At 36.2% G+C, this 26061-nt stretch overlaps 1 protein-coding gene across 2 annotated transcripts; it reads left to right on the plus strand.

Annotated features, from left to right (window-relative positions):
- Positions 1–960: 960 nt before the first annotated feature.
- On the plus strand, positions 961–24127 carry LOC125276687 (cGMP-dependent protein kinase 2). 2 transcript variants are annotated; one of them, XM_048204454.1, is made up of 20 exons: positions 961–1100; positions 1191–1364; positions 4438–4967; positions 7115–7281; positions 7402–7515; positions 8173–8278; positions 8612–8675; positions 8788–8865; positions 12016–12110; positions 12665–12733; positions 13117–13215; positions 13307–13457; positions 13595–13734; positions 16571–16660; positions 16829–16970; positions 17490–17653; positions 18448–18570; positions 20113–20175; positions 23281–23347; positions 23650–24127. In XM_048204454.1, the coding sequence occupies exons 3-20, from the start codon at positions 4480–4482 to the stop codon at positions 23743–23745; spliced, it is 2316 nt and encodes a 771-aa protein (XP_048060411.1). In that variant the 5' UTR covers positions 961–1100; positions 1191–1364; positions 4438–4479; the 3' UTR covers positions 23746–24127. The 2 variants fall into 2 exon arrangements, with proteins under 2 accessions (XP_048060411.1, XP_048060410.1); XM_048204453.1 differs by lacking the exon at positions 961–1100 and having other exon boundaries at positions 1134–1364.
- The last annotated feature ends 1934 nt before the right edge of the window (positions 24128–26061 follow it).

Consider the following 26061-nt stretch of genomic DNA (forward strand, 5'->3'; position numbering starts at 1 on the left):
TGAACTGTTCTGTTTGGCAAACAAATAGTTGTTTTAAAGACATTTCAAAAACAAGAATTAAAGGGATAGTTCACCCAAAAATGAAAATTCTGTCATCATTTACTCACCCTCAAGTTGTTCCAAACAACGAGTTTCTAAACATTTGATGGTTCCCTTTGACTTTCATAGTATTTTTTCCCCTCCTTACTATGGAAGTCAATGGGGCCCATCAACTGTTTGGTTACATACTTTTAAAAATATCTTCTTTTGTCTTCAGCAGAAGAAAGAAATTCATACAGGTTTGGAACAACTCGAGGGGGAGTAAACGATAACAGTATTTTCATTTTTGGGCGAACTACCCCTTTAAGGCAGATGACTGTTGGCTGTTGGCACAATATGAAGCGTTAAAAAAAGTAATTCAGACAGAGACATCAAATTATTCAAATCATGAAAAAACAATGTTTAAAAAATGTTTGATATATTCACAAATCAAAACATCAGAAATTATAAGATAACATTAATCTCTTATAACATGATGGTTAAAAGTTAAGGGTTAGTTCACCTAAAAATAAAAATTCTGTCATTAATTACTCACCCTTATGTCATTCCACACCTGTAAGACCTTCGTTCATCTTCAGAACACAAATTAATCTAATTTTGATAAAATCCGATGGCTCAGTGAGGCCTCCATTGACAGCAAGATAATTTACACTTTCAAACACCCAGAAAGGTACTAAAAACATATTTAAAACAGTTCATGTGACTACAGTGGTTCAACCTTAATGTTATGAAGCGACAAGAATACTTTTTGTGCGCCAAAAAAAAAAAAAAAAAAAAACGACTTTATTCATCAATAATCTAGTGAAGGGCGATTTCAAAACACTGCTTCATGAAGCTTCGAAGCTTTGCGAATCTTTTGTTTTGAATCAGTGGTTCGGAGCGTGTATCAAACTGACAAAGTCACGTGATTTTAGTAAACGAGGCTTCGTTACGTCGTAAGTGATACAAGCGCCAAACCACTTGATTTGAAAGGCCTCACGAGCCATCGGATTTTATCAAAAATGTCTTAATTTGTGTTCTAAAGATGAACGAAGGTCTTACGGGTGTGGAACGACATGAGGGTGAGTAATTAATAACAGAATTTTTATTTTTGGGTGAACTAAACCCAAACGTTTCCCCTGTCCTGTGTAATGCTACACTGCCACCGCTAGATGTCAGTAGAACCGACTGTTCAGCATCAGCACTCAGTCTCGTGAAGCCTGTCCAGCTGCTGCTGCATCCTGTCACTGCGCGAGACACAGACCGATCGCTCATATGAAGAAGCAGCGTTTCTGAATTATCCAAAAATAAACAGCAGTGGAAACTGCATTACACCCTGACAGGTGGTAAGTAGCTCGCAATTCAACATTTGCCTTTCCGCTGGGTTTAATTTCGTTTAATATCAAATATGCAGATAATTTATGTTATATTTGATTTAATTTGCACGTTTGTAAGGGGCTTACAAGTTCATAGTCTTAAATAACAGTATAATTGTCACTTCATCTTAAATCAGATGTTTATACTTGATAATGCAAGGTGAAGTCTTAATGAATTCAATTTTGAAAGAGCATATTCAGCTGTTCAGGTAAAACATAACCTTCCCTTCATAGTCAGTAATGTTGTTGATGGTCTTTTTTCATTAATTTCACATTTTTGTAGTTACGTGTGTTTTATGTTGTATACACTACCAGTCAAAAGTTTGGAAACATTAGTATTTTTAATGTTTTTGAACGAAGTCTCTTCAAGCCTGCATTTATTTCATAGTATAAATAAAGAAAAAATATTGTGAAATATTATTACAATTTAAAATTATGGTTTTCTATTTTAATATACTTTAAAATATAATTTATTTCTGTGATGCAAAGCTGAATTTTCAGCATCATTACTCCAGTCTTCAGTGTCACATGATCCTTCAGAAATCATTCTAATATGCTGATTTGATACTCAGTTATTATCATTGTTGAAAACAGTTGTGTTGCTTAATATTAATTATTTCATTGATGAATAAAAGGTTAAAAAAGAACAGCATTTATTCAAAATATAAATCTTTTCTAACAATATAAATATTTACTATCACTTTTTGTCAATTTAACACATCCGTGCTGAATAAAAGTATTAAAAAAAAACAAAACAAAACAAAAAAATGACTGACCCCAAACTTTTGAACAGTAGTGTATATTGTTACAAAAGATTTCTATTTTAAATAAATGCTGATATTTTTTAACTTTTTATTCATCAAAGAATCCTGAAAAAGTATCACAGGTTATAAAATAATACAAACCCGAATCCAAAAAAGTTGGGACACTGTACAAATTGTGAATAAAAAAGGAATGCAATAATTTACAAATCTCATAAACTTGTATTTTATTCACAATAGAATATAGATAACATATCAAATGTTGAAAGTGAGACATTTTGAAATGTCAAGCCGAATATTGGCTCATTTTGGATTTCATGAGAGCTACACATTCCAAAAAAGTTGGGACAGGTAGCAATATGAGGCCGGAAAAGTTAAATGTACATATAAGGAACAGCTGGAGGACCAATTTGCAACTTATTAGGTCAATTGGCAACATGATTGGGTATAAAAAGAGCCTGTCAGAGTGGCAGTGTCTCTCAGAAGTCAAGATGGGCAGAGGATCACCAATTCCTCCAATTCTGCAGCGAAAAATAATGGAGCAATATCAGAAAAGAGTTTCTCAGACAAAAATTGCAAAGAGTTTGAAGTTACCATCATCTACAGTGCATAATATCATCCAAAGTTTCAGAGAATCTGGAACAATCTCTGTGCGTAAGGGTCAAGGCCGGAAAACCATTCTGGATTGCTGTGATCTTAGACGGCACTGCATCACATACAGGAATGCTACTGTAATGGAAATCACAACATGGGCTCAGGAATACTTCCAGAAAACATTGTCGGCGAACACAATCCACCGTGCCATTCGCCGTTGCCGGCTAAAACTCTATAGGTCAAAAAAGAAGCCATATCTAAACATGATCCAGAAGCGCAGGTGTTTTCTCTGGGCCAAGGCTCATTTAAAATGGACTGTGGCAAAGTGGAAAACTGTTCTGTGGTCAGACGAATCAAAATTTGAAGTTCTTTTTGGAAAACTGGGACGCCATGTCATCCGGACTAAAGAGGACAAGGACAACCCAAGTTGTTATCAGCGCTCAGTTCAGATGCCTGCATCTCTGATGGTATGGGGTTGCATGAGTGCGTGTGGCATGGGCAGCTTACACATCTGGAAAGGCACCATCAATGCTGAAAGGTATATCCAAGTTCTAGAACAACATATGCTCCCATCCAGATGTCGTCTCTTTCAGGGAAGACCTTGCATTTTCCAACATGACAATGCCAGACCACATACTGCATCAATGACAACATCATGGCTGTGTAGAAGAAGGATCCGGGTACTGAAATGGCCAGCCTGCAGTCCAGATCTTTCACCCATAGAAAACATTTGGCGCATCATAAAGAGGAAGATGCGACAAAGAAGACCTAAGACAGTTGAGCAACTAGAAGCCTGTATTAGACAAGAATGGGACAACATTCCTATTCCTAAACTTGAGCAACTTGTCTCCTCAGTCCCCAGACGTTCGCAGACTGTTATAAAAAGAAGAGGGGATGCCACACAGTGGTAAACATGGCCTTGTCCCAACTTTTTGGAGATGTGTTAATGCCATGAAATTTAAAATCAACTTATTTTTCCCTTAAAATGATACATTTTCTCAGTTTAAACATTTGATATGTCATCTATGTTGTATTCTGAATAAAATATTGAAATTTGAAACTTCCTCTTCCACCATTTGTACAGTGTCCCAACTTTTTTGGAATCAGGTTTGTATTAAGCAGCAAAACTGTTTCCAAAATTGATAATAAATCAGCATATTAGAATGATTTCTGAAGGATCATGTGACACTGAAGACTGGAGTAATGATGCTGAAAATTCAGCTTTGCATCACAGAAATAAATTATATTTTAAAGTATATTAAAATAGAAAAACATAATTTTGAATTGTAATATTATTTCACAATATTATTGTTTTTTCTGTATTTATCATGAAATAAATGCAGCCTTGATGAGCATAAGAGACTTTGTTCAAAAACATTAAAAATAGTAATGTTTCCAAACTTTTGACTGGTAGTGTACAGCATGTATACAATTTATTATTTACAATGGATAATAACAGTGTTAATAGTTTTTTCAAACAATATTTACACAAAATTCAGTACAAAATGCTTCTAAATAATATTTAACAAAATTACTTTTTTTAAAGTAAATATAATATAGTATTTATAATTATGTTTCATTTCTTTAAAATAATTTGATTAAATATTATTTAGAAGCATGAGACATAAGTACTGTTGATTGAATGGACATTCCCTGTCTAAAATCTGTATTTTTTCTTCTGATTGCAGTGGCCAACCAGTGAACAAATTTAAAAGCCCAAAGGCCTCTCTATGGTTCCTAGTCACTCTCTGATCATGGGGAATGGTTCGATCAAAGCTCCTCGACTAGAGGAGACGTGCCTGGCCTCCAGTATAAAAGAGTCCCCTGTCTGGGAATCTGTGGAGCCCCTGAAGATGAGGATCGCCCATCTGGAGGACGAGTTGGCACGGAGGGACCAGGAGTTCCGAGCACAGGAGAAGCGGTTACAGAGTCTTCAAAGAGAACTAGAGGCAAAAGTGTCCCAGATCGATAAGCTCCAGGATGCAATCGGGTATAACAGCCTTGGTCGCTCACCACCGGCACCACTGAGGCACAGCCGCAGACTTCTGAGTGTGATCAACCAGGGCTCCACGCGCTTTCACAGAGTGGCTGTGGAGGTGCATCGACGCCTTAAAGCTAAGGAGGGCGTATCAGCCGAACCTACATCGAGGCACTTCTGTCATGACCACAGGGTTCATCACATCTCCACAGAGAGATCTCGCATCCGCAAAGACTCCAGGTGAGTGTGCGGAAACTGACTGCACCACTGGATTGTTTGTTTCATTATGGAGTCACTGGAATACTGACTCCCCTGGAAGGTGGAGACAGGAGTAAGGTTTAGCCAAGCCTTTGTAGTGTCTCCAACCCCAGAGCGGGCTTGAAAGCCTGGATTACCATAACACACTCCGAAAGGGATGGAGTGGCTAAAGAGAACACAAAGCGTGGGCCATTTGTATGCATGGACAGGAATCATTACTGTTTTAATTAAACACGCTCTTGATGGCAGTCTACAAATCTCCAGCACTAATTCATTCATAAGATCCATTTTAGGTCAGTGGAGAGACCTTCCTGTTTCAGATGTGATAATGAGAATCAGCCATAGTATAGTACTGAAGACAAAAAAGAGTCTGAAACTGACATGTGAAATGTAGACTTGTTTTCCAGTGTTTTTTTAGCCCTCCAAAAGAAAGAATGAGAAATGTATCATTTGTTGTGCCATAAGAAGTAAGTTTACCCAGGAATTAAAATTCCCAAAATTAGGTCATTATACACGTTAAACTATTTAAACATTTACACTGTGTTCCAAGTTATTATGCAAGTGACACATCAGTAGGATTTCAGTACAATAAACATTCAGATTTTAGTTTTTCTAAGAAAGTGTTTGTTTGTTTATTTATCCATGTCTTTTTAGATAACTGGTATCAATCTCAGACAAAATAATTTGCCAGGTCTACTGAGGTAAATGGAAACCCTACTTAGAGGTTGTTCCACATTATTAAGCAAGTCACAGTTCTCATGCAATATGGGGAGGAAAAAAGATCTTTCTGAAGATTAACAGCATGAAATGGTGCAATGCTGTGCAAAAGGCATGAAAACAACTAATATTGTGTGAAAACTGAATGCAGATTATTGAACTATCATAAGATTTGTGTGTGATTTAGAGCACAGCAGAACTCGGTCAGATAAGGAAAGTTTCTGTCAAACAAGTTAATTGTATTAAAAGGGCAGCAATAAAAAAGCCAGTGTTGAGCAGCAAACAGGTATTTGAAGCTGCTGGTGTCTCTGGAGTCACTTCATCAAATATGAGACAAATACAAATTATGCTTTAAAGCAGCTTTATAAAGACAATAGTGTCATTATTGAACTGAATTCAGTTCAGTGTTGATTATCTTCAGTTCAATAACTGTTTAAAGTTAATCACTTATGAAATGGGTAACACTTTACAATAAGGTTCATTAGTTAACATTAGTTAACTACATTAGTTAACATGAACTAATAATGAACTGCACTTATAAAGCATTTATTAATCTTTTGTTAAGGTTAATTTCAACATTTACTAATACATTATTAAAATCTTGTTAACATTAGTTAATGCACTGTGAACTAACATGAACAAACAATAAACAACTGTATTTTCATTAACTAATGTTAACGAAGATTAGTAAATACAGTAACAAATGTATTGCTCATGGTTAGCTCATGTTAGTTAATACATTAACTAATGTTTAACTAATGAACCTTATTGTAAAGTGTTACCATGAAATGAGTTAATATCAGCTATAAGCAGCTCTACAGAAGACAACAGTGTCTTCATTCACTTCGAGTCAGTTTAAAGTTGATTCAATGCAGTTCAATAATGTTGCAGAATTTGTAAAATATGAAAAAAAAGTCAAAGATTAATTTTGTGTTGATTTTTTGTACTTTTTAGAGCTTGAGGATGAGTAAATGATGACTGACACAATAATGACTTTTTCATTTTTTGTCGGACCATGTATTAAACTTGGTGTAGTACCTCTCTGGTATTTACATTTTTTCTTGAAAATTGAATCCTGTGATCTCAAATGATCTTGATATTTCCCTTGATTGTTGTTGCGATTCGTGACACTTGCTCTCAAGGGTGCTCCATAAAGATGGTTTGAAATCTTTAATTCAACAGTGTATTAAAGGCAGTCTGAAGTGTGCCGACAAGAGAATTATTTACTTCACGCAGCACTGATGGACCTTGCCTTGAAGAAAGCTTCATCTAATTGAAGTGTGTCTTATAAAAGGAGATTTTAAGATTAAACTACATATAGATAGATAGACAGACAGACAGACAGACAGCATGCTTTAGTAAATTGTTGGGGTTTTGCATTCTCCAAACTCTTTTTGCTTCTTTTCCTGTAGCATTAAGAAACTCATCAATGAAGCCATCATGAACAATGATTTTCTGAAGAAGCTGGAACCTCAGCACACTCGAGAGATGGTGGACTGCATGTACGAGAAAATCTTCGCTGCTGAGCAGCTGGTTATTCAGGAGGGAGAGCCGGGGAACTACCTCTATGTGCTTGCTGGTAAACTCCAGATGTTTTTGTTACTTGTTTTTCATACTTTCGTATTTTTGAAATCCAAATATTCCACTGCACTCCACATTTTTATATATTTTTTTGTCTGATTTGATTCTCTGTGTTTAGAGGGTTTATTGGAGGTCATTCAAAATGGAAAGCTCCTGGGTCAGATGCATCCTGGGACGGCCTTCGGAGAGTTGGCCATTCTCTATAACTGTAAAAGAACAGCCACAGTCAAAGGTTTGTGTGTGTATTTTTGTATTTAATCTAATAGTTTACAGCAAGATAAACAAAAGTGAGCATGAGTAAATAATGACGTTTATTTAATTATGGGGGGAACTGTTCCTTTAAGGGTTCATTAAATTAAAATTTAAATCATCTTTTACTTACTGTCATGTGTGTGTCTATGTGTTGACCACATTGTCTTTCACTGTATTGATAAAACCTTTCTTCAAAATATCTTCTTTTATGCTTTTAAGAATGCTTTGCTTTGAATATCTGGCTAAATGTGAAAGGAGTGTAGTTTATAATGTTAAAAACATCAAAACGTCATATAGATTTGCTCATGTTCTGATCCTTTAGCATATGTTCCTTGTAGATTGCTGCTGGTTGAAAAGCTGCTGTAGGTAATGATGTTGGAAAAAGTTGGAATAGCATTGTAATAAATAAATCCTAATTTTTTTCAGAAATGATTTTACTTCTGTTACCTAAAAACTGAGGGGTGCATTTTTAAAACAAGTCCAAAGCATTGCATTTGGATGCAGACTGCAAATAATTGGGTTATATCAAACATGACCTTTTTTCTATTATTGTTGACCTACTTTTATTGTAAATATTGGATTTGTGTCATAGTTATAGATTTGTGAAGTGGAACTAATGGTGATTGCATTTCATTAGCTGTGACTCAGTCCCACATCTGGGCTCTGGACCGGCAGACGTTCCAGACTATCATGATGAGATCCACTCAAGCCAGACATGAGGAATACTTCAGCTTCCTGCGCAGGTACATTCATGCCACTAACATTTGTGCATATTTATCAGTTGTCAACTTCACACACACACAAACACAAATAAACACACACATCCCTGCTTGGCTGCTTCAACAAACATTCAGCGCTGAATATGATGTTGTGGTTTTAAATGCTTAATGTAGACCTGTCACTAATGTGTATCAGTGCATTATAAATCGATGTTGTAACATAACTGTTAAAATAACGTTGGTTTGTTTAAGGGTTGAATGTGTTAATGAAGAATTTTTTGATACATTTTTACAGATTCGATTGCATGCTGTTTTCCTTTAAAGCTGATTAAATATTTTGTTATATTTTTTCTTTAGTGTGTCCTTGTTGAAAGATCTTCCAGAGGAGAAACTTTCCAAAATAATTGACTGTCTTGAAATTGTAAGTTTTCAGCATTTTATTGTGTCTAATAGCATTGCCATTTGTTGGTAATGCATATTTTTTTCTGAAATGAAATATAACCAGATCATACTTATGTTTCAATCTTTTTTAGGATTATTTTGACAAAGGAGAGTACATTATTCGTGAAGGCGAGGAAGGAAACACTTTCTTTATCATAGCTAAAGGAGAGGTATGCATTATTGCATTAAGTTTTAATTTACATGTAATCCATTAAATATTATTTTATTTTTATTTCAATATTGTAGCACTTTTAGATTATCTGTTCAGATTACATTCTATCTGCTTAGCCAACATGAATATGCCTGTAGGAGTCAGCAGACAAACAGCCCATAGAAGCCCCACTGAAGTAGTGCTTAAAGGTGCCCTAGAATTGAAAATTGAATTTACCTCGGCATAGTTAAATAATTAGAGTTCTGTACATGGAAATGACATACAGTGAGTCTCAAACACTATTGTTTCCTCCTTCTTATGTAAATTTGATATGTGCAAAAGACCTCTGAAGAACAGGCGAATCTCAACACAACACAGACTGTTACGCAACAGTCGGGATCATTAATATGTACGCCCCCAACTTTTGTATATGCCAGCCCATGTTCAAGGCATTACACAAGCCAGTATTAACGTCTGGAGCAGCACACAGACACAGACTGCGAAAAATGGCAGTTGGAGCAATAATAACTGACATGATCCATGAAATCATGATATTTTTTGTGATATTTGTAAATTGTCTTTTTAAATGTTAACATATTGCTAATGTACTGTAAAATGTGGTTAAAGTTACCATCATTTCTTACTGTATTCACGGAGACCAGGGCCATGTCGTTATTTTCATTATTAAACACTTGCAGTCTGTATAATTCATAAACACAACTTCATTCTTTATAAATCTCTCCAACAGTGTGTAATGTTAGCTTTAGCCCGTTAGCCACACATAGGCTACTATCAAACTCATTCAGAATTAAATGTAAACATCCAAATAAATACTATACTTACATGATCTGATATGCTACTTGAACACTTTGTAAAGATCCATTTTGAGGGTTATTTTAGCTGTGGGAACTTTGTTTATGCAATGTATAATAGAGTTGCGAGCTTGGGGGCGGGGAGTGCGAGCATTTAAAGGGGACACGTGCTGAAACGGGCACATTTAATGATGCCCCAAAATAGGCAGTTAAAAAATTGAATAAAAAAAATCTATGGGGTATTTTGAGCTGAAACTTCACAGACACATTCAGGGGACACCTTAGACTTATAAAGCATTCTAGGACAACTTTAAATGGGAGTCTATGGCAGATACCTGTACCATTGATAGTAATGGAGCAAAGATTTATTTTAATTGGATAAGAGACTGGAGACGCATTATTTTGAGTCCCACCCAGACACCATTCATCACTAGTAACCTGTACGAGTATGACTGCTGCTTGCATAGGATAAAATATTTTTTCAATGGACATTGAGCTGTCAATCCAAATATTTTAGAGAGGCCTGGCTCACCTAAAGTATCTTTGATCGATAGTCTGTGTCATGCATCTCCTGTGTATGCGACAGATGAACCAACCAAAACCATAATGTAGAAGGATTGTTATTTCCAGAATGGCCGGACGCTGGAGAAATATGTGGAGGGCTTCCTTGATCTATACAAAGAGGCTTGCTAGGATGATGAAACTCTAAAACATCTCTTCTGGAGCCGGATGGACGACATCCTTGGCCAGATGCGGCCAGATCAGGAACATCGTCCCTTCACTGAGTACACCTCTCTCACCATGGAAGTCATCAAGGACAACAACACAATCTTCGACTCTGCAACACATGTTCCATTGACAGCAGCAATCTTACTGCCCACTCCAGACAGGACTAGTCACCCTAGCCCGGAGTGTCCTAGATGGCATGAGAGATCTTCTGCTGAACTTAGATGTTTGACACCTGAGCACGCCACGAAGATTAAGTCCAAACCAACACACACTGCGGACCATGTGCGAGACCCGCCATTCACCATGGAGCCAGAGCCAAGTGTCTGTCTCGGAGAGCCGAGAACCTCCTCCATTCTGAGTCCAGAGCCAACCACCAGGTCCACCTAAAGTCAGCGCCATGGGACCAGTTCTTTCCTGAGCCAGTAGAAGAGCGCTGCCTCATCCACCTCACCACAGAGCCCCACCTCCCACCCTTGTCTCCACCTGTAAACTTGTCCAAACGACTCCTCTAGACAATCCCATTCTCTCTAGTTAGCTGCCCACTCTGTTGTCCCTGTTACCATTGCTGGCTCAGTCTAGGTTGCCTAATCTATTGGATGACCCACTCCCACCCTGTCACCTGCCCACCTAGTTGTCTCCTTCATCGCTGGCTCCATCCAGTCCCCAGGACTCACCTGCTCCACTGGTGTTGCGCAGCTCCTTGGCTCTCAGACTTCCACCAACTCTCCAGGCTCTTCTTTACCAGCCAAGTTCTACGAGACAATCATGACTCCACCTCAGCCTGTCAGCCTATCGGCTCCAACTGGTTCCTTCTTCCCTCTGGCTCCACCTTGGTCCTCACACTCTCCGGTTTCATCCCGTTCTGCCTTGGTCCCTTAAGCCGACAGAGTCACCTCTGACGTCCAGGCCTGCGGTGTCGTCCTGGTCCATCGGCCTTTCCATTACTCTGGGGTCTCCTTCTCGCCCAGTTCTGCCTCTGTTGGTCTGATCCCAGGCTCCATCCGTGAAACCCAGCACAGCTCCGCCTCGACTCCTCCCTCCGTCAACTCTGATATGGTGTTCCTCTCGACCATTTCCTCCTGTTTCCTGTCCTTCACCTGCCTCTCGTCCTCATCCTAAACCCCCTCTCTCCCTCCACCGTTGGACTAATATGCATGGCGCGAGGACCCGCCTGGTGGGAGGGGGAAGTTCTGTCAGGGAGTTCTGTGTAGTCTCACTGTGTTACTTTTCATGTGTCTTGGTTTCTTGCATATCCTTTTAGTTTAGTGTTCTTTATGACCTCAATTTGTCCTTAGTTACTCATTATTGTCATCTGTGTCTCATTTAGATTGCTCGTGAATTTATACCACTGGTTCTGTTCAGTTCTTTGTCGGTTTACATCTAATGTTAAGGATGATTAGTGATATTGTTCTTTGTGTATTCACCTGTGGACAATTTATTTATTTATTAAAAGTATCAAGTGATTGATAGTCTGCATCATGCATCTCCTGATTACCACTGTGTATGTGACAGTAGGGTGCTTTCAGATGTGGGACAGTAATTGCAATTGTGCTGAAGGTTAATTTTGTCAGTCAAACGAATAAAAAGTAAGATGTATAGTAAGATTTTTTTGTGTGCTCTTTTCACAGGTGTCTGTAACACAGACTACAGAGGGCTTTTCTGAACCACAGGAGATTAAGACTCTTGGAGTGGGTGATTACTTTGGGGAAAAGGCTCTCATAAGGTTTGGAGATGGTATCATTTTGAAGTGTTTTTAATAATATTGAACACAACCAACAATGAATCCTTTGTGATTGTAGACTTCCTGTAGGCCAGGAAAAAGATTAGTTACATATCTCTACAATGTCTACACATTGTTCACTAAGAGCTGTAAGAAACAAGTTTCTGTAGGAGTGGATGTGGGAGGTGGAATGTCAGTCATCTGAAAAGATGTTAATTCTCAATGTACCATTGTTAAAGAGCACACTCAGTACTGAAACAACCACAGAGACGCTCACACTCTTAGACACAGTAGAGCCACTTGTCATATTCACAAATTTGTAATAAAGATTTAGATTCATTTAAAGCTCAGATTAAGTACTCTCAATAGGGAAGAAGCAAATGATGATGTTTTTCAGGATGTTTTCAGTCACTGTTTTATATATATATATATATATATATATATATATATATATATATATATATATATATATATATATATATATATATATATATATATAAAACCATATCTCCAAAGTGGCACAACATCATTACCTATTTCTTATAATTCCATTTCAGTGAGGATGTCCGCTCGGCTAATATCATTGCAAAGGAAAATGACACACAGTGTTTGGTGGTGGATAGAGAGTAAGTGATGTTTTTTCCACACTAACAAGTAGGGTTGTCACCATATCATAATTTCAGTTGTCAATACCAATTTTGATGCCACAGAAAAAAACTAATAAGCTAATATTTAACATGCTGTGTTACAAATAATAAAGTAATTATAAAATGAAAGAACAAAAAAAATAAAAAATTTGATATAGGATTTACATTGAAACAATGTTCACTAAGGAATTTCAAGTACATTTTACAAATAATTACATAGAAGTAGCAAGTAACACAATGAATTAAACTTTTTACATCTTTGTTTTATTTACAACTTTGGAAAATTATTTTTTACAATGTACTATTATTCTACCTATGACTAAAACAGATCCTTATTATCACCTTCTCTGGGTTTTCAACAGTAACTTCAATCAGATGGTGGGAACTTACGAGGAGCTGCAAGCCTATCTAAGGGAGTATGTGGAGCAGCTCTCTCTGAGTGATGAGAGGAGGAATGCCATGTAAGTGCACATCTAATGGAAACAAACACAGCTAGGCCAACACACAACTACTCTATTCCTGTATGTGACAGTCACAATCATTTCCCCACAGGCCTCAGTCGCCTCTTTACGAACGCTCTCCTGAAGCAGCAGAGCTCAGGAGGCTGAAGGAGAAGGCATCTGGTTTGTCCAGTAACTCCTTCCTGAAAGAACTTCAAGTAGTGGCCACACTAGGGATGGGAGGCTTTGGACGAGTGGAGCTGGTTAGATTTCATTTATACAGCATATATTTTACTCTGATGCATGCATAAATCTAATAAAAGGTTTTGCAGCAATGGCATGTAAAAAATAAGTGTGTTTTATATTGTTTATTGCATGCATTTTGTATTTGTTCTCATAGGTCAAGCTTAAAGATTCAGAAGATACTGCGTTTGCTTTAAAGTGTATTAAGAAAAAGCACATTGTGGACACCAGGCAGCAGGAGCACATCTATTCAGAAAAGGACATCCTCCAACAGACCAATTCTAACTTTATTGTCAGGTCAGTCTAATGAGCATATCTTTCCTGTTAGATATTGACATATTTTAATCTGAGAACTGTAAACACAAAGGAATAATAATGCAATTTAGATTCATTTCATATAATCCTCAAGAGTGATAAGGGTATTTACTGTACACAGATTGGGCACAAGAACAAGACTTTTCCCCTGAAGGCCACTAAATTAATTAATTAATTAATTAGTTAATCAATATAATGGACTGAATGAATGGCTTGCTGCTAGACCACAGGGCCAGTGGGAACCAAACAGAGTGTTGGTTGTTGTTTGTTAATTAAGGTCTGACAGATGAACTTGCACTTCGATTAGACTTGTTTATTAGATAATGTTGTGTCAATTATGATAAGACTTTCCGGTGTTTTGGAAGCTGGCAACATTGATATTTACTTTAGTCACTGTCACTATGGCTACAGACACTATTTATATCTATGATAGCTGTAAATAGAAAATGGGCTTGACTTTGATTATGCGCATACAGGGGTCAGTGACATGATGCTCATTTTTTGTCTGGATTTATTAATTTACACAAAAATATATAAAACATGCATTTCATACATTCAATTACACTTGATGAACATAGTTTGTCATTATATTTGATTATTTTTCCTAAAAGCAATAATATTATTAAAATTTGATAAATATTTGGGAAAAAAAAAAAGTTCACGAAATCTGACGTTTTATGACAAGGCAAGGTCAGTTTAGGCTGTAAAATGTTTTACCACATTTAAAATATGGTGCAACCCTCCCAAAAAACTTAATGATATTTATTAATTTATTATTCATGATATTTGCAAATATACTTATGATGGTCATACCACATGACATTTATTAGCCATTAACTTGAAAATTATATAAAAGTTTTCAACATTACAACTGATAAATTTCTACAAACTTGGCACGTTTTAAACCATAATTCAAAAATCTTTTCAAATATTTGTCCTTCTCTTTATCTTAGACACTTTTTCACAATATTGGAACTGCTGAGTGTGCTTAATGCATCAAATCTGCATTTAATCTAATTATTTAAGGGGGGACACTACAGGCAAAAACACTGTTTTTTCATGTGTTTTTTTTTTTTTTTTTGGCTTTTCATTAAGTGTGTTTTTGGACTGGTGAAAAGAAAACATCCAAAATGCACGTTTAAGTGTATATTTTATAGCACTCTATCTATTTGCGTCTGTATAGATTTCAATTACAGTAAATATGTTTTAAAGTTTTAAATATGTTTTCTCAAAATGAGTTTTTTCTCCTGCTCTGAGTCAGAAATCTCCACTTCGGCAGAACGTACATACACCAAACTTTACAGTTTTATTCATATATATAGGTTTTTACAGAGATTTGTTGATATATAATTTTCCTGATTTTATACAACATTTTATTCCTAAAAAAATTGTGAAAATGTATTTTTTTCTGGTTGCTGACAGTATTTTCTGATTTATGGAGTGATAAAAATAGATATCCAGAATTCCCTCTGTAAAAACCTTTGACTTTAATATGTAAAAAAAAATTAAACAAGAATTTTTAACCTGACTTAATCCAACATTCTGATTTTTGTTCTAGAAATGTATGCAAATTAGCGCATATTTAATTAGATAACGCCTCATTTGCATATTTAAACATAACATTTCAGAACAATTGCAAAAAATGTTTGCAATTCTTAATGTAGTCAATCAGCTGGGGAAATATGGTGATATCTATTATTTCATTTTTTTACCCTACTCACCTGGGGTGTCTCACCTTAAATGTCCACACTGGAATTAAAATTTGTTGTTTAGAGGACACTTTGGCCCTGTTTACACCTAGTATTAAAATTTGTTTTGGTTGATCCAATCACAAGGGGATGACACTAAATACAGGTGTTAAAGGGGGCCTAAAATGTTTAGAGCTTGTCCACTTTCGACCACTTCCAGAGATAGTCGAAAACACATTCAACCGGGTTGCTTTCGTAGTGTAGACGCTCATGTGTTCAAACAGCCACAAAAGACCGCCCACACTCCACCTAGTGAACTAATTTTGTCACCTGATAACCCAAGTTTGGTTTGAAGATGAAAAACGTACCAAGCACAATGTTCTCTCACAATTCCTGATTTCTAGAACTCACAGTGTTTGGCGTGGTCTTACGGCTATCAGTGTTTTTCCATCGTCTCCAGACGTGTTCACATGTAAATTGCGCAAGCTTATCTCATCAAAAGATCTGAAAAAGACCATACATTTACCTGCCCTTAGACCCTCCCCTCGAAGAAAACAGGACAAAAGTGTTTGAAAGTGGACAAAAGAGACAAATTAAAATACCAGGTGTAAACGGGAATGTGTCTCCCTCATCCACTTGTGATCCAATCGTCCAAAATGCATCTTAAGACCAGTTGTGATGATAAGACCACAGTGGTGTTAGAGCTCAGTAAACTTATACTGTAGTTGCTGCTCCATTCCTTCAAACAAACAGCGTGGCAGAGCGGACAGAGTCATACAAGAAATCCATGAAGGACTGAATCGTCAGATCCCGACACACTAGACATTTTTCTTATCTGTCACAGCAGTCTCAGTGCCATTGTGCTTTTCATCTGAATCAGAAAAGGGGCTTCTACTTTGCATGTTTCTAGGAAACTCCCCAGGGAATTTCAAACCATGCTTATATTCCTGTCGGAGTGTGTGCTCTAGCTCGTTTTATTGCCTCTCTGGCATTTGTAGACGAAAAGCTAGCACAGCTTTACATGCAAGTCTAGTTTTCTACGAACGCTAGCAGTGAGAAATGCTAAAGAGACACTCTGTTTCACAGAATGCAAATAATCGAGTGTCTCTGACTGCCCTCGTGTGTTTCAGGTTGTTCCGGACATTCCGGGATGATAAGTACGTTTATATGCTGCTTGAGGTTTGCTTGGGAGGAGAGCTGTGGAGCGTGCTAAGGGACATGTGAGTGTAGGTTGTTTTGACACTGTGCATATTGCATATCACAGCCCATTGTCTATGATAAACATTTATTCTGATCACTTGCATGGTTCTTACTTACTCTCACTGAATGATATGTAGAATACTTAAGTCTCCTAAGTTAGGATTTCATGAAGTTTTGATTTCATTTAGGAGTTTCTTCGATGAGCACACTGCCCGTTTCTGTACTGGATGTGTGCTGGAAGCTTTTGATTACCTGCACGGCAGAGGCATTGTGTACCGAGACCTGAAGCCAGAGAATCTTCTTCTGGATGGGGAAGGCTATGTCAAGATGGTCATTTTACATACACCACTAAATACCATGGTGAAATGTCCAAAAGTCTGAGGCCACATTAATATATTTTTTTTAAATGTGGAAATAAAAATTAAAGGGAAAAAAAGTATGATTTTTAATTGTGGAAATAAAGATTAAAGCAAAAAAATAATAATAATAATTGACGTAACATGAATAAGAATTATTTCAGATTTTGCACTATTCCAAGGCCTCTCATGTGACACTTTGTACAGACAGTAAGATGTTTTTACTTTATTGAAAAACAAGATGCTCTTTGGATCATTCTCAAATCATGAGAACAAATTAAAAAATTTAAATTAAACTTTTCACGCAGATATGATAATATAATTTGTGATTATTTTTAATACAAAATACAATCATTTTCACTAGTGGTCTCTGACTTTTGTACCTCACTGTACTATATACAGTATGCATGGAGTCTGGACTATGCAGCCACTTCTTAGTCTTACATTCAGCATCCTTATTATCTACGCTGTTATTTTTGTTTTGTTTTTTCAGACTGATTTTGGCTTTGCCAAAAAGATTGGACTAGGTAAGAAGACTTGGACGTTCTGTGGCACTCCTGAGTATGTGGCTCCTGAGGTCATCATGAATAAGGGTCATGACTTTGGAGCCGACTGCTGGTCCATGGGCATCCTCATCTTTGAGCTCCTAATTGGCAGGTAATCATTTGTGTTTCATATCAAGTGTTTCATCCACCAAATGCTTCCACAGGACTGAATTTGTAGGCCGAATATTGGCCCTGTGGTGCTTTTAGAGCAACTTGTGGTTCAACCAATGCTTTGAGTTTGGGACGGACTTATCATTTTCACAAGCAATGGAAAGTGTTTGGAAGCAATAATCAATTTTGCAATTCCGTTTGGCGCCACTAATGCACAGAGCACAGATTAAAGAGCACCTTTAAAGAGCACAGATTTCCCAGACCTTCAGAGAATCAGTTCTGTTGCTGAATTGGCACGGCCTTCCCTGTGCCTCTGCCAAAACGCTCTGCATCTTGTTCAACATCCGATTTGTAAAGGGCAGGGCTCTCTTGACCAGAGCAAATGGTCCTCTAGTGTGAGATTAGCCATCATGGCTTTCACAATGTATTCCATTGCCTCAAGCTTCAGTCAGCATCACCATGGCAACAGAGTATTGGGGATGGGACTATGTAATATATGCAGTTGCAGTGTGATCATCCAGCTGGACAAAATCTTTATGATGTAATGCCACATGAAGTTTACATCTTCTCAAAGCTTACTGAGGCATACTGTTAGCTGAGCTTATTTACTGCATGAATTTACATTCTTGTGCACAGTTATGTTATGCATTTTTGTGATATCAATCATGTATGTTTAACTCAAATTCACAAAGTGAAATACATTTCTGCCTCATGGTTTCATTTGAGCAGTTTTAGTGGCTTAAATTATGACTTTTGATGGTGTTTGAAATATAACATCTCCCACACGACTGTCAGTCCTCCATTCACAGGCTCTGATCCAATCAGGATCTACACTATGGTTCTTCATGGGATTGAGAAGGTGGACTTTCCCAAGAGGATCAGCAAGCGTCCAGAGGATCTCATAAGGAGACTTTGCAAGTATGTTTCTCTCATTCTGAGACATTTTTTTCTCATCTCAAATAAATAGCAGTTCACTGACCAGAGGTTTGGTAAACACATAATACCACATTACTGTGTATTTCTGTTGAAACTTGTGTCATGTATTTAAATATATTTGTAATGATAAAGAAGCAAGATAGTACATTTAATATATATTAACTTTAAATGTAATATCAAAAATTATAATCAAGTACTTTACATGTGCTTTTCGTAACAAAGCACTGTTCGCCAGAGAAGAACTGGCCCCCCGACTAAGCCTGGTTTCCCAAGGTTTTTTTCTCCATTTAACACCTATTTGCCACCTGTTTGCCACCTGATGTCACCTGTTGGAGTTTGGGTTCCTTGCCGCTGTCGCCTTTGGCTTGCTTAGTTGGGGACACTTGACATTTGACTTGACATTTGATAACCAACAGTATTCTTGACATTTATTCAACACTGCTTTGATCTGCCTGCATTGACACTATTCTTTAAGAGCTGCTGTGCAGCCAAATTATATACCAGTTATCACTGTAAAGATGACACAATCTGCATTGTAAAAAGCGCTATATAAATAAAGGTGACTTGACTTGACTTTAGGATGTTAGTCAACACATCAAAATAAGTGTACTTATTAAAAGCACAACAAAAGATTATAAAAATGATTTAAAATGTAAATTATTACAAAGTGCACTTTTTAAAAGTGTACTTAAGTATGTTAAGAAATATAGTCATGAAAGAGTACATTTAAGTGGGAAGTTATCTGCAAGTACAGTTTCTTAAAAATATACTTTTAAGATTTGAAGTACACTACAAGTGCACATTAAGCGCACATCTTTTTCACAAGTATTTATAAACCACATCTCTCTTTGTAAACCAATTTTAATGAATTATTTCTGAGCTTGTCACACTGGATTGCTTACTTGTGCAATGATATGTGCAATGCTGCTATAGAATTTGGCATAGTCTTGTCTGGAGTGTGCTATTGATGCCTTAATATGCTGCCTGCGTAGGCTTATGTAGGCAGTTTAGTAGATTTTAGAACAGAGCCTCTGTCATCCTATGCTCCAGACATGCTTTCACTTTTTTCACTTTTCATTTGATGAAAATAAAATAGATTTGATGTTCACTGTGGTTGCAGCACATCTTGATTTTGCCATGTTAGACACATTCATGGGTCAATATATTTTGTTGATCCTGGAACAACATTCCTGTCAGAAAATGTAATCCTATATCCCTACCCCTAAATCTAATCCTACCCATAAGTTATCCCTAAAATCAGAGGGAAATGATAGGTGAATAACATTGATATAGAAGCACCTAACCCTGATTGTAAGCATAAACTTGACATGAACTGTAAACTTGTCCATCAAATCTGATTGGTTGATTGGAACAAAGACATTGATCCAGGAACATGTTGCACTTGGTGAAATCAGATTCTGCGTGGTTGCATGTGTCAGTGTCAATTTATTGTTGTACCTTTTTCTCTTGCTTGGCCTGTATGAGAACAATCAGAAACTCACTCATCTTTCTCACTGTCTCCAGACTCAATCCAGCAGAACGGCTTGGGAATAAAAAGAATGGCATCATTGACATCAAGAAACACAAGTAGGTCAATTCACAAGTTCATTTGATCATACAATCATGTGGCAAAATATAGGTAAACAAGTTTGGCATGCTGTCCGTGGTTAAAGGTTTGCTCTTAAATCGAGCTTTTAGATCCCCCCTCCCCCTCCCTCCCACAAAAATACATAAAAAGATGAATGAAGGTGGAGGAGGGGAGGAGGAAGGATGCTTGAGTGACATTATCGAAAGATGGTAAGCTATATATGCTTATATACCCCTTGGACGAACAAGCTCCTCCTGAACTTAAGTCATGAACTTCATCAAATATTCATTGCTTAAAAGAAAAGTTAATCCAAAAATAACAAATCTGTCATTTATTTATTTACCCTCATGCTGTTCTAAAACTGTTAACTGGAATTAAATAAAAATGTATTATAGTTTAAATTGATATAAAATGCAATTAATTGAACTTTAGAGGGTTTTTTAAAACTGTGCTTAAGTGTGTTAAGAAACAGTATTGAAAGCGTACTATATCTTTAAGTACACTTAAGTGGCTTTTTATTTCATTAATGTAATTTTATCTGCAATAACTGTTTTTTATATATATATATATATATATATATATATATATTGAGATTTGAAGTACAGTGCAGATTCAATACAATTAAGTGTACTTATTTTTTACAAGGGAAGGATGAGTAAATAATGACTTTTTTTTAAATTACTATTCCTTACATGTTTCATAATATTGATTTCATTAGGTTTAGTGTCAACTCAGTTTCTGTAGCCAATCCTGCCCATAAATCTTGTTAATATTAACTTTATTTGTCTCACTGTACACTGTAGGCCTTACACTCTCATATTCTCATGTAATTGTTTCATTTTTCTGCATTAACGAACATTAGACCCACCTGGGAGTACACTAAACCACTAATCCATGTGTCTGATCACGGGTAGTGTATTGTTGAGTGTTTTGCTGCAGGTCTGTTCGCTCCTTTGTATGTCACAGCACAATGGGTAGCTGAGCTAGCCTGCCAAATTAGCCCCAGTGCATTCACAGGGGGAGCAATTAGTGACCAAAATGAGAGGCACAGCTGTTGTCATCTTCCACAGCGCAGTGAAGCCACAGACAGCAAGGTGAAGCACTGGGCCCATTCTTTAACAGTCACACGAGTGATAGCACCTAAAATGCATGTGCACTGATGATGCTCACTGGACTGATTACAATCAGCAGGGACTTACCACACTTATTATTTTACTAACTCTTTGTGTGTTTGTACTGAGAATCTGTTGTTTTTATATTCATTATGCTTGAGTATTCTTATCACACAGGGGTGATTCAGGTAACATACACACAAAGCACACAAGAGCTCAACATCATTTTGTATTATGTCACTAAATTATGTTCAGAGCATTATGCAAATAAAGGCGCATGCTCTTGATACAGGCATGAATATGCATGGGCAGGTAACAATGTGAGATCTGAGACATACACTATCGGTCAAATGTCAGATCTTTTAGAAATAAAAAGTGAAAGTGAAGACATTTATAATGTTACAAAAGATTTCTATTTCAAGTATAGAGAATACTGAAAAAGTATCACAGTTTCCTCAAAAATATTAATCAGCACAACTGTTTTCAGCACTGATAATAATAAGAAATGTTTCTTGAGCAGCAAATCAGCATATTAAAATGATTTCTGAAGGATCATGTGACACTGAAGTCTGGAGTAATGATGCTGAAAATTTAGCTTTGCTTCACAAGAATAAATCACATTTAAAAATATATAGTAAAATAGAAAATTACGGAAGAGTACGGAAGAGGATTAGGGCCAAGCAATAATAAAAAATAAAAACATCTCGAGATTAAAGTTGTTCAATTTTGAGAAAAAACTCGTTAAATTTTGAGAAAAAAGTCGAAATAAAATGTTGAGAATAAACTAGTTAAATTTCGCGAAAAAACTCGTTAAATTTCAAGAAAAAAGTCGAGATAAAATGTTGAGAATAAACTCGTTACATTTCGAGAAAAAAGTCGAGATAAAATGTTGAGAATAAAGTCATTAAATTACGAGAAAAAAGTCGTTAAATTATGAGAACAAATTCGTTAAATTATGAGAAAAATGTTAAATTTCAAGAAAAAAGTCGAGATAAAATGTTGAGAATAAAGTCATTAAATTACGAGAAAAAAGTCGTTAAATTACGAGAACAAACTCGTTAAATTTCGAGAAAAAAGTCGAGATAAAATGTTGAGAATAAAGTCATTAAATTACGAGAATAAACTCATTAAATTATGAGAAAAAAGTTGTTAAATTACGAGAACAAATTCGTTAAATTACGAGAATAAATTTGTTAATTTAACGAGTTTATTCTCAACATTTTATTTCGACTTTTTTCTTGAAATTTAATGAGTTTTTTCTCGAAATTTAACAACTTTAATCTCGAGATGGTTTTATTTTTTTATTATTGCTTGGCCCTAATCCTCTTCCGTAGAAAATAGCTATTTTATATTCTAATAATATTTCACAATTATAATGTATTTACAGTATTTTTAATCAAATAAATTCAGCCTTGATGAGCATAAGAGACTTCTTTAAAAAAAATCTTACCGACCCCAAACTTTTGAAAGGTAGTGTATCTTCAGATTTTGATGGTCATAAAAAATTTTGTCCATGAAAATATACAGTAACTTGCAGAACTCAAATCATCCTCCCCCAGTCCAAAAAGACCACTAAACTGCAAAAACATCTCATTTTGTACTTCCGCAAAGAGGCTGTTTTGAAGCAGTTAAAAACTATATGAGAAAATACTGCAAACCTTCAGCTTGTGAAAAAGTACAAAAATCTAATTTCACATGTGAAGAAAGCGCTTACATATGCATCTTAAAGGAACCGTAGCAAAAAGTGGCACGTTAAATACTAAAGGTCAGTGAGAGTGTGGAAATGGGCATAAAAATTCAATTAATTTTTGGAGTAATGAAATATTTTCTAATAATAATAGTGGACCACAGATGATAGAACAATAATAATGTACAATATGTCCCCTTGAAACATTTTCTCACTACAAGGAAAGTGACAGATGAGGCTGAAGATGTGTGTGGATGCTTCTTCTGTACTGTGGAGGTTTAGTTTGTTCCATTGTTTTCTCACAGATGGTTTCAAGGCTTCAACTGGGAGGGACTCAGACGACGGAAGCTGATGTCTCCTCTGAGGAGGGAGGTAAAGCAAAGCTTCAACAGTTTTACAATGGCTGCAGCCCAAATCACATACTCTCTTGAGTAGTAATTACTTCTTTATCTGTGTAGTATGAATGTAATCCAGATGCACTACATTCTCCATGTTGTCATTATCTTGTGACCTACTAGCCTCAGTTGCGTCGCTTTACTGCCATTCACAAATCCTCTCCCGTGGCCTCATGGGATAGTAAAGACACAGCCAATGTTTTTACATATGTCTTGAGAAATGAAAGCCTGTTATCCTACTGTAGATTGTTGTATCTACTTCTGTTCTCATTTTTCCAGCTGAAAGGGCCTCTGGATCACAGTCATTTCGACATGTTTCCCCCTGAGCTTGAAGAACCTCCGGATGAATTCTCTGGCTGGGATAAAGACTTCTGAAAACAAGCTGTTTCTATGAGCCTGTTCTGCAGAGCATCGCCGTGCTCTCAACTAACTATTTTCAGACCGTTTCACTGACCAGTTTGCCTTTATAAGTGAACAAAAGCTCAAAGAAGATCTCACATAAAGTGATGGTGGACATCGTCTGGAGAAGTCTCAGTATTACCTCGATGTGCTTTCTGGAGCATTGTGCAACCTACTGACTTGTTCAGATGGACAGGAATCTTGTTAAATCTCATTTTGCGAAGTGAAAGGTTATTGTGATGTCTCAGTGATAATCTCATTATATAGATAAATCACTGACGCCTTAAATTTGTCTATTTGTAATGTTTAAATTTCATTTTTTTATGACTTAATATGTCATTAAATCCCTGACAGATCAGTCAGATGTGTTTGAATATGATTCATTTTGAACTCATTCAATTTTAGTGTACAAATCATATTTTAAGAAGCTGCTTTTATACTTAGACCTAATCATTATATAATCTGTCTGAGTTCGTTTTCTTCTTGAAATTTTGTTGTAGAGTTGGATAGGGCTTAAAACATAACATTTTCAAGAAAGAAAGTGGATGTAATAAATTACCCTAATTATGGACGGTATTTTTTTGTAAACTCAAATTCTTCCCTTTGTGTGAAAAAATTATGATCATGAAACAAATTTATTTTGCTGATGTTGGATGTTCTTAACCTCTGTTTTCACTGGAGTAAAGCACAGAAAAAAAACATGGGGACAAAATTCAGACAATAAACAAAGATGGGCCTTATTATTTTACAATATAGTTACTGGAAACGCTGTTTCTTTAAATGCTAACTTTATAATACTAACAATATTTAATGTACAGATGTAAATCATTTATTTTCTGTTGTACTTACTGTGGTTTATCTATTTCATTCCGTGTCTAGATATTTCACTAATGAGAAAAACAACACTGTCATCTACTGGTAAAAATCTGCAATCACAAGTACTAGCAAGAGACTGCACCAATGGGTTTCTAAATAGCACTCAAAGTAATTAGTGTTCATAAAGGTTGGCAGATGGATGACTTAAGATTTAGTACACATACGGTTGTGTGTAAGAGCATTTTATGCTTGTTTTTCACATGCAGGTGCTCAGACTTGCTCAGATTCTGTGGCATGTGCTTTAAAGAGGAGCTTCATCTGCATACTTCTCTAGTGTGATCATCTCATTCTTTTCCACAACATAAGAGACTGGTATGACAACAAAATAGTTGTCTCACCTTAAAATATTTCTTCATTCTGTGAATCACAAGTCAAATGTCATCCAAAAATAAAAAGAAACAAAATAAATAAATTAAATGACTTATTTTAGTGCCAGGGAGATTATTTGCATTGTGGGATTAATTTAATGTAAATTAAGCACTTTCTTTTTCTTTTTTGCAATTCTTAAAAAATAAAAACAAGGAAAGAAGTACTACATTTGCTAAAGTTTACCAAAAAATAATAATAATAATTAATGCAGACCACGTGATTAACCTTTCAATGATACAGTCTCCTACTGTACAAGTTAACTACATGGTGGTCTGTCATTAAATATTTTTTGGAACAATATTTATTGCAGTATTACAATTTTTACAATTTTAAAAAGAAGAAGAAGAAAAAGAACATTTAAATGTGCCAGTGCTTGTTCTCATAAACTCATAAACTCACATGACCATGGCTGAGGTATTTTGAACAAGTAATTACTTCACGATCATTAAAAAGTACCTTCTATATAATATGAATGTGTGTATGAATGTAATCTGGACATACTACATTCACCACACTGTCATTATCATGTGACCTGCTACTAGCATCAGTTGCATCAATTCACACTGCCATTCACAAATCCTCTCCTGTGGCCTCATGGGATAGTAAAGTGTCATCATATCATATGCACACTTCAGAATCTTGTCTGAAGAAGTAGGTCATCCGGGTACTTTTTCCCTATTCTTTTATGAGTACTGAGAATTCTGACATACTTCTTTTGTCACATACTGATTTTCGCCTACTAGTAGGGAAATATGCGATTTCGGATGCAGCCCATTTGTCTAGTTGAAATGTCCACTGTCTGGAGCACTGGAGACTTTGAGGACCGCCACAGGAGGGAGACACAGAGCAAAGATGACATGTTTACTACAGTAAAGTACGCCACCACTGGAGACGAATGGGACTAATACAACAATTACATGTTACTTATGCTAAGCAGCATTTAAGAGCAACATTTATTCAGACTGACTCATAGAGTAAGTATCACTGTATAAATATCATGTATAATATAGTATCACTGTAGAAATGCCATGTATGCTACAGTATCTC

The sequence above is a fragment of the Megalobrama amblycephala genome, linkage group LG10 (assembly GCF_018812025.1).
Source record: "Megalobrama amblycephala isolate DHTTF-2021 linkage group LG10, ASM1881202v1, whole genome shotgun sequence".
Classification (NCBI taxonomy): Eukaryota; Metazoa; Chordata; class Actinopteri; order Cypriniformes; family Xenocyprididae; genus Megalobrama; species Megalobrama amblycephala.